The 9,524-nt window shown below is 38.2% G+C and overlaps 1 protein-coding gene across 1 annotated transcript in view; it reads right to left on the bottom strand.

Moving 5' to 3' along the window:
* The window catches only part of TMEFF1 (transmembrane protein with EGF like and two follistatin like domains 1), a 113,129-nt gene that overhangs the window by 81,198 nt on the left and 22,407 nt on the right, over positions 1 to 9,524 (bottom strand). The window contains exon 2 of the mRNA XM_012802307.1: positions 4,544 to 4,653. Coding sequence (XP_012657761.1) covers positions 4,544 to 4,653 — 110 coding nt within the window. The remainder of the gene's footprint in view (positions 1 to 4,543; positions 4,654 to 9,524) is intronic.

Genomic DNA, 9,524 nt, shown 5'->3' with positions numbered 1-9,524 from the left:
GCAGGTTGGCTTTTTGGAGCAAAGGTCACAAATGAGTTTGTCTGTATCAACAACTTAAAACTCATCTGCCGAGCACATCAACTAGTGCACGAAGGCTATAAATTTATGTTTGATGAGAAGCTGGTGACAGTATGGTCTGCTCCTAATTACTGCTATCGTTGTGGAAATACTGCTTCGATCATGGTCTTCAAAGATGTAAATACAAGAGAACCAAAGTTATTCCGGGCAGTTCCAGATTCAGAACGTGTTATTCCTCCCAAAATGACAACGCCATATTTCCTTTGAGGCCTTTGCCCATCCTGCTGACCCATTTTTCTGCCCTCTTATTACCCCAACTTTCTTGTATTACCCTCTACAATTTACTTTTTATTGAGCACTTTGCTGCTGAAATGCTGTCTCTTGCCTTTTTTTAATTTTAAATTATCTAAATTTATTGTTTGTTATGGTGTCTATAGCAATGTTTTTCTATCAATTTTCTCCCCCATCCCATCCCCACCTTGGACTCCTTTGAGAAGACTTGAGAAATGTCTTAATACTCACATTGCTACACGTAGCTCTTGCTTATTTACTGGTCTGGGGAAACAGAACATGTTTCCTTTTTTAAAAAAGCCAGTTGACAGATTATATGGAAATACTTCTCCGTTTGTATCACTCAGCCTTTTGTTTTAGTTTGGTAAGTTTTAAGAAATTTCAGCAGCAAAGTTGTTATTCAATGGGCATGATGGACTACAAATGCCTCGAGTTATGTATACCTGCCCCTGATGTAAACTTCATTGTCCTTTGTTGGATGATATTTTAAATGGATATAAAATAAAACGGTCTGAAGGGCAAAAAAAAAAAAAAAAAAAAAAGAAAATACTCCAAAAATAGGCAAAGAATATAAAATATTAATTCACCAAAAAAAGGTAAATACATAGTACATTTGCAATTGCTCTAGTAATCAAAGGCAAATTGAAAAGTTCTACTATTCAGATTTATTATTAAATGTAAAAGGATAGCTAAATACCCTTATACTGTGCCCATTAGGGGAGAGCTTATTTCCTTCCCCACCTCCTTCCCCTGCCCTTTCTCTCTCCTCCCCCCGACCTCTTATTTGAATTTAATTGTTTTCCTTTTATGTGGGCATGTAGTTAATTTCCCATTGGTTTTATATCAGTACTGAATACACTGGATACTTGCTTTTCCATTCTTCTGATAATTTTTTTTTTTAAAGACTCTCATTATGTCACCCTCAGTAAAGCACCATGGTGTCACAGCTCACAGCAACCTCAAACTCTTGGGCTTAAGGGATTCTCTCACCTCAGCCTCCCAAGTAGCTGGGACTACAGGCGTCTGCCACAATGCCTGGCTATTTTTTGGTTGTAGTTGTCATCGCCATTTAACAGGCCCAAACGCCAGGGTATATGGCCAGTACCCTAACCCCTGAGCTACGGGTGCCAAGCCCTTTCTTCTAATACTTTACTAGAAAATGTTCTTCAACTCCAAATGTAAAGGGTACGCAGCACACCCCAAGCAAAGGACTCAACTACGACGACGTGGCCTTTGCTTGACAAATACAATGTAATCTAATTGTTTGTAACCTTATATTAATCTGAAATAAAAAAATTTTTAAACTATTTTTTTTGTTGTTGTTGTTGTTGTTGCAGTTTGGCCAGGGCTGGGTTTGAACTCACCACCCTTGGTATATGGGGTTGACATCCTACTCACTGAGCCACAGGCACCACCCATAAAAATTTTTTTAAAAAGATTAAAAGAATAGCTAAAATCTGCTAACAAGAGGGGACGGAGAAACAGTCTGATACATTGCTATTGATGAGAATGTTCATCTGCACATCCTATGAGCATCCATTGGCCCAACAATTCCACATCAAGGAATTTTACCTAAAGAAAAGCTTGAGGCAGTTGGAGAGGGGAACAAGCCCAGTCTTCCCCTTGCAAGCTGCTAAATCTCCAACAAAAAACTCACAATCTTTCAGGTTTGACAAACCAAAAGACAGAATTCAGGGCAACCGCAGCCACTGGGAAAGTCTGAGGGAAATCTCAGAAAGTTCTGTGTATAAACTCAAAGCAAACTTCTGGCTGACCCTTTAACCACACATGGAACAGATCGGAGCAGCGTCCCCAAGGACTGAAAGGAATGAACTGATATTTGTGTTGCTGCCCACCCAGAGAAGACATTTGAGTTCAGCCAATTTACTGTTTCTTTTTTTTTTTACAATTTTGGCCATGGCCAGGCTTGAACCTGCCACCCCTAGTATATGAGGCCTGCGCCCTACTTCTTGAGCCACAGGTGCCACCCCCAATTTACTATTTCAAAATAATATTCATCAAAGGAAATAACAGAATTCAGATACTCTAAAACATATTAATCACAAAGTATAGGATAAATTTAAAATTAATATGAAAAGGAAAATATGATCCGTTCTCCCGAATTGTCCCCCTCACCAAGTCTGACATTAGCAGACAAAGATTTTAAAGCAGCAGTTAACATCTATGCTAAGGAAAATATGCATGTAATGAATGAAAAGATAGGAAATCTCAACCAATAAATAGAAACTATAAATTCTAGAAATAAAAATTTTGAAATGAAAAACTCTAGATGGGAAGAAGACAGATGAAAGAAGAAAGGGCTAGTGAACTTGAAAATAGGTAAATAAAAATTATTTAACATGAAGAACAGACAGAAAAGAGAAATTGAGAAGAAAAAAATGAAAGGACCCTCAGAGACCTTGGGACAGCATCAAAAGGTCTAACATACATCACTGGAGTCTCAGATTAGAAGAGAGGTGGGCAGAAAAAAATGTTTCAAGAAATATTGACAAAATATTTCCCCAACTTAATGACTAACATACATGTATACACTAGAAGCTCAGCCAACCCCAAACAAGATAAATTAAAACTATGCCGAAGAACTTCATAGTCAAATGCAGTTGGAGAAAAATGACACATTACACACAGGGGAAAAACAGTTCGAATTTTCACTGACTTCTCATCTCATTTGGGGGAAAGCCAGCTTCCCTGTTTGCAAGGAGCCCTGTAGAAAGGCACTCAAGGTGGCTCGGCGCCTATAGCTCAACCGGCTAAGGCGCCAGCCACGTACACCTAAGGTGGCGGGTTCGAATCCCCAGCCCGGACCCGCCAAACAACAATGACGGCTGCAACCAAAAAATAGCCGGGCGTTGTGGCGGGCGCCTGTGGTCCCAGCTACTTGGGAGGCGGAGGCAAGAGACTCGCTTGAGCCCAGGCATTAGAGGTTGCTGTGAGCTGTAATGCCATGGCACTCTACCCAGGGGGACAGCTTGAGGCTCTGTCTCAAAAAAAAAAAAAAAGAAAGGCACTCAAGGTAAAGAAGTGATACCTCGAGCCAAAAGGCAGCAGAGATCTGAAGCCAGCCAAAAGCCACCTAAGCAAGCTTGGCAGACGGTGACTATTGTAAAAATGCCCCCAAGAAACCCTCCTATCATACGGCATAATTGAATGTCAAGTCCTTTGCAACCATAAACTTGTCTGGTTGGACAACAGTATGGCCACCTACCTTTCCTCCTTTACTTAAATTCTCCACTTCTTTTAATACAAATAAACATAATGATTTATAGTTTTCAAAGAGGTTTCATACGCAAGCGCTCATTCTGACTTTGATTCTCATTACAATCTTATAACAATGGGAGGAAATGTGCCTTCACTTTTCAGATGGAATACGATGCAGAGATCATACAGAAACTTGCCCAGGGTCATAGGGTTATCAGAAATATTATTAATTCCTGTATGCTTTCATTTGTGATTTCTATACCCTTTCCTCCCCTCAAAATCCAAAACGGTAGGTACATTTAGAACAAAATCATAAGGGAAAAAATTCTACTTCCTTCTATGTCTCATCTTAAATCCTGAATTAGAGGCCATACCTCGTGAGAGACCTTCTGAGGCCAGATTGTAATTTAATCATAGAAAATAAACAAAAAGGAAGAATGGAATGTAACACCCTTCACTCCCCTTCTTTAACTTTCTAAGACGACAGAAGCAAAACTAAAAGAGCATCTGAAAAACAAAGATATTCATACTCTCGGTTTGAGGTTCCACCTTCTATTCCATCTCTAACCTTGACGACTTACCTGAGGCTCCAAGTCAGTCAAGTTCTTTGGCCTGAAGAGATGAAGCAGCAACAAATAAGAATGGAAGGGAAAGAGACAGACTAGAAGGAGAAGAAAAGGAAAAAAGATGCCAACATTTTAAATAAGAGACTCTACTGCAACCTGTACCTTCTTTCCTTTCAGAGACAATTATACTTACATTTTAACAGAACTTTAATCGTTTTTCAAAGCATTTTCACATAGATTATTATTATAAATCTGTCCTCTTAATCCCAGGCAAGAAGCATAGAAGGTACAAAAAGCATAAGGGGTTTTCTCACAAAAAAAGAACTGGTGGGCTGTGAACCCAACTTCCTTACAGGGTTCAAGGTGTTTTAAGCTTGTTAACTTCAAGAATGCAAAATTATAAAATACGAAGAATATACAATTTTTCAAATCAGGCTTGGCTTCCTCACCTGAAACTGGCATGCACATTTCAAACCATCTCCATCTTCTTTACAGACACCTCCATATTTACATGATGATTCATCACAAACTTTTACGTCAGACTCCCTCACATTTAATTCTGCAAAAGAAGAAGAAATCGTTTCACATATATATTTGGCTTTTTGGATCCAAATGTACATATGTAAACAAAAATTCCTTAAAATGTGTTGGGCGCCCCATTCACAAGTATAGTAATAAGACATAATACACAAAAAGAAGTTCTATAAGACACAAACGTTCAGTATTCATTTCCCAAGGAGAATCCTATGTAATACGCCTAAATGTAACCCAAAGTAAAAGTCAAAAGTTCAGGATTTAGCATAATTTCCAAAAGTAAATCTATGGAATTCTTCTGCTTTGGCCAACCAAAATGTTAAGGTAATAAGCTTACTATTTCTCACTTAACATTGCATGTTATTTTTCTAGTGAGTAAACTGCTTTTAAGGATAAGAAGAATAACTGAAAATAATCTTAATTCCTTTAGTACACAAAATAAATTGCAGGTAATCATTATTCACTCTAGACAAACTATTTTAATAAAAGAATAGTGAGCTTGACTTTTATACAATAGTTACCATGTATATATGCAGCATTCACATACACAGAATTAAAGAGATTCAAATTCTTATTCGACTTAAACTCCTAACAGACTGATTTAACTTGACTCTACGCAGCAAGCAGAGTCAATCAACAAGGCAGAATTCTGTGGACATTTTGTTCCCGTTCCAACACTATTGAGTCTTGCTCTGGAAACATCAAATTAAAGTTTCTTGGAAACCAAATAAATTGCTTCAAGTTTAGTGTGAAGTAAAGCTGCCAATCACATGGAATTGAGTGAAAATCACTGCATGCAATTTTCCTACCCTCCGCATTGGGAATGAGAGCTTCGACAACTCGATGTGGTCATATTAAAAATAAACAAATGACTGTTTTTCACCCCAGCGTCATGATGGACACATGGGTCAGGAGCAGAGAGGCCTAGTTAACTTCTGATTCTGCAACTCAAAAGCTGAAAGATTCTGGGAAGACAGCAAGTTCTCTTGCATCTCTAAATTATGTCTTGGCCAACAGATCTCAGGGAGCAATTCTCCAGCAATCCTCCAATCCTGACTGTTTTCTATTTCTAGATTGCAAAGCAGGACTCAGTAAACCAAGGCAAAGAGATTCCATGTCCAGTGTTAACTGTCCCAGTGACATTTCACAGCCTCTCTCTGCCTGTGCTGCTCTGCAAAGGTTGTCTTAGGTCCCCCAGTAACTGACTCTCTGAGGAGCTGGCAGTCTACTACCTGAGTACCCAAGAAGTCAACAGTCAACAGCACTTATCTGAGTGACTACTGTGAACCAAGCACCACACTAGGGTCTTGTCTAGTGAATTTCCAAAAAAAGGTTTTCTTCTCTTTAAATGATCTCAGGTTCACAGAACTCTGAAGTTCAAGCATTTGAAAAAAAAAAAAAAAAAGACGTGAATGGAAGTTAAAACAAGAGAAAACACAGCTGTTTTGTTATTCCCACTGTTTCACACACTAATCCAGGTACAGAAGTTCATCTTTTAATTCCTTCTTGCCCTGGCTCTACAGCCTTTATGTTCTTGGTTGTCCTTACCTCCCAGTAAAAACTGCAAAATCCCTCACTTCACTTTCCCCCTCCATCACCTGCTTTAGCACTTGGGGTTCAAGCCTAGTTTGGGGGGGTTTCCCTATTTAATCTGCACTTCTGCTGGGAACTTCCACAGGGTCTGGCTCAAATTATTGTCAACTACACATCTTCAGGCTCAAGGAAGATAACTAAATATTAATAAAGAACTGCCCTGAGAAAGAGGATAAGAATGTATAAAATCTCTGCTCAACTACACGCTTAACCAAGTAAGGGTCATAGAAATAAGAACTACATGGATTGAAAATAAAACATAGGGCATTTCTCTTTTTAATTTCTTCCTAGGCTTGAAGTTCACAATGGGTTCTATTACAATCTATAAAACAATCAGACATAAAAAACAAGAATAAGCAACATTTTCATTTTGTCTGTGAGTCAAAATCATGCTCTGAGTTACAACTTGCCACCTTGGCTTGAGATTCTTTTGAGCTATAATGTTTTTACGTGCCACATTTTAGAGGTGTAGTGGATTATAAGCAAAAACCCCTAAGATATCTCTCCCCACACCAAGATTCACACATGTTTGGTGACCTCAACACATCTGTCTGCATGAGGGACTAAGAAATATTTCAGGAAAATAATCTTCTAGGCAGAAAAGCTTGGCCCAACGAACAAAGCCTTGGACAAGAGTAATGATGGTGCCTATCACTGGGAGGGCCCTAAGAGCCCATCATAACAGAAACAGAGAGGCCACAATAAGAACTAAATAATGGCTAAAATCCCAAAATCTCTGCAGCGACAGGATATGAAGAGCTCTGCTTTGATGCTAACATGACAGGAGAATATATACAAGAGGAGGACAGGGCAGGAGGCATCTCAACAGCACCTGCTTATCAGCAGCACACCCGGCAGGACAGCACAAGGCCAAGGAGATTAAGTAGCGTCAGGGAAGGAATATACCTCTGATACCGGCAGGAGGTACTGACATGTAACTGCAGGGGTAGCAAACATGATAGGAAGAAGACGACAGGTACCATATGGCAGTGTCTAGAATGCATTAGTTAACCCATACAACACATGTTTTGGTGAGTCCAAGAACAAACTTGAGAGGGAGACATTTATGACAGAGTTAGAGGTCCTACATCAATAAAGGTAGAAGTCATAAAATTCTGACCACTCTGGTTACTAGTCATTTTTTATGCCCATCTTACTACCAAACTGATGCTATTTTCATGTGTATTAATGAGTTAAATGTGGTCATTTAGTTGATCGTAAGCATCTACTATGTATTTAATACTGTGCTAAGAATTTGGGACACAGAAAAATACACAACAGGGAGCATATGATCTTGCTAACATATGGAATGATTTGTGATGAATTCAACATAGTCTGTGATCATACAGTCTATGATTGCTCTAGGAGTTTCAAGAAGTAGTAGGTAAAAATGGATTTGAAGCATAGGGTGTTGTGCAGAAAAGGGAGGACTTACATGAACCTTGAAAAGTCCACAAAGCTTTCTTCTGATAATAAAACTAATATAAAATCATTACAAAGAATTTAGAAAAGACATTTTAAAATAAAGAATGTTTTAACTGCCTACAACACGTGAGTAATATTAAAAGATAAAAAAGATAGTATTTTTATCTAGGAAATCAATGTAAGTAAAGACAAAGTAATTTAATGGTATACACAAATAACACATAGTATTGATATCACTGGTTTCCAAACCATGTACCTTAGGAAAACTGGTGTCCCAGACACCAGTAATGAGGTGTACTTTCGTTAGAGTCGAATAAGAATTTTATTTTCTCATTTGCAAAGGGAAAAAAAATCAATGAAAACTATTTTCATTTTAAGGGTTTTTTTCAATTTATAGTTCTTAAACTTTAAATATCTGAGATTACTTCTTTTCTAGCCGTCAAGAATAAGCAAAGAATATGAATACAAATAAGTAAGGAATATGAAGAGAAATATTCCAACAATGTTTTATGAGAACACGAGGTCATTAATGTCACAAATTCATGAGCATGTATTTTAAATTGTTTTGTAAATGTGGCAGTCTAATTGCCTACCTTGGATCCATTCTCCCCTTTTTACTAAGAGAACCCTCATTTTGTGTAGGCAAACAAGGTACTCAGCTAAACGTCTGTATTTACCAGCCTCCATTGCCACAGTTCATGTACAGACACTGTCCCTTCCTCCTTCATTCTTTCATTCTTTTTCCTGGCTGTACAGCAAACCTGTTGCCTAAGGCTGAAGAAATGACAGAAGCAAGAGAATAGAAAGATAGAAGAATAATAGAATCATCCACACACAGTGTGGATTTCAACCCTCCAGACTCACTGTTACAGGAAATACTGTATATAAATGAATATATATATTTTTAAAGCCTTTATTTTATGAGTCACTATTGGTCACGTCACTGGTACACACACGTTAACACAATCCCAATAGAATGAGTGTATGTAAATTTAATTTAGATAAAATTGTGCTACATCATAATCCACATGATAAAATTTATCAAGATCACCAAGATTTCCTGGTGCTCTGACTCCTACCACAGTCCAGAACCCACTGCCTTAGCTCAAACGCAGTACAGAAGGAATCATCTACCAAATGTTCTTTCTTTTCAAGTATTCTGGTACATTACCAAGCGTCAAGAGGACACTCCACTACCTGTCAATGGTGATAGTGATTATACACCTGCCTTCCTGAAAACAGAATAGAAAATAGAAATTCATCAAAATAGATGAGCCATTACTAAGACCCTCAAAAGTCAATTCTCCAAACAGAAATATTTTACACAAAGAAGGGTTCCTAAGAGTTGCTCAAAACAAAAATATTTTTTTCTGGCTGCAAATCTGCCCCACATTTCTTGAAATGTAAACTTGACTCAAATTTCATTAACATTTCAAAGCTGAGAAACAATACGCACTAAAGGAAAGAGCCCTGCTTCCCGTGAATGCAAACTGCCAAAATCCCCCACTGTGGGCAGGACTAACTAGGTACCAGCTGTGGTTCAGCAGCCCTCTGAAGTAATATGACTTTTCTACCACCCTTCCATTAAGATGAAGGTAGCTCTTGGGATCTTGAGTTAGCTTTACATTTAATTATCAAACACAATCACTAATAGGAAAATGAGAAAAATAAAAAGCAATCTCCAAGATCTCAGGACATTACTACAGGTATTTTCCATTGCAACACAGGGACCTAAATATACTGACTTCAAGTTTATGCCAAGCCACAGTTCAAAATAGCGGTCCCTCCTTTAATAACACCTTAACCTCCAGCAAGCCTGGTTTCTTCTTTCTTCCCATTAAAAATCCCAACCTCTTGGCTCCGCACCTATAGCTCAAC

The sequence above is a fragment of the Otolemur garnettii genome, unplaced genomic scaffold (assembly GCF_000181295.1).
Source record: "Otolemur garnettii isolate 467f Iridium unplaced genomic scaffold, OtoGar3 scaffold00014, whole genome shotgun sequence".
Lineage (NCBI taxonomy): Eukaryota > Metazoa > Chordata > Mammalia > Primates > Galagidae > Otolemur > Otolemur garnettii.
Note: the sequence above shows the minus strand (reverse complement) of the source record. Positions and strands in the feature narration are given on the sequence as shown.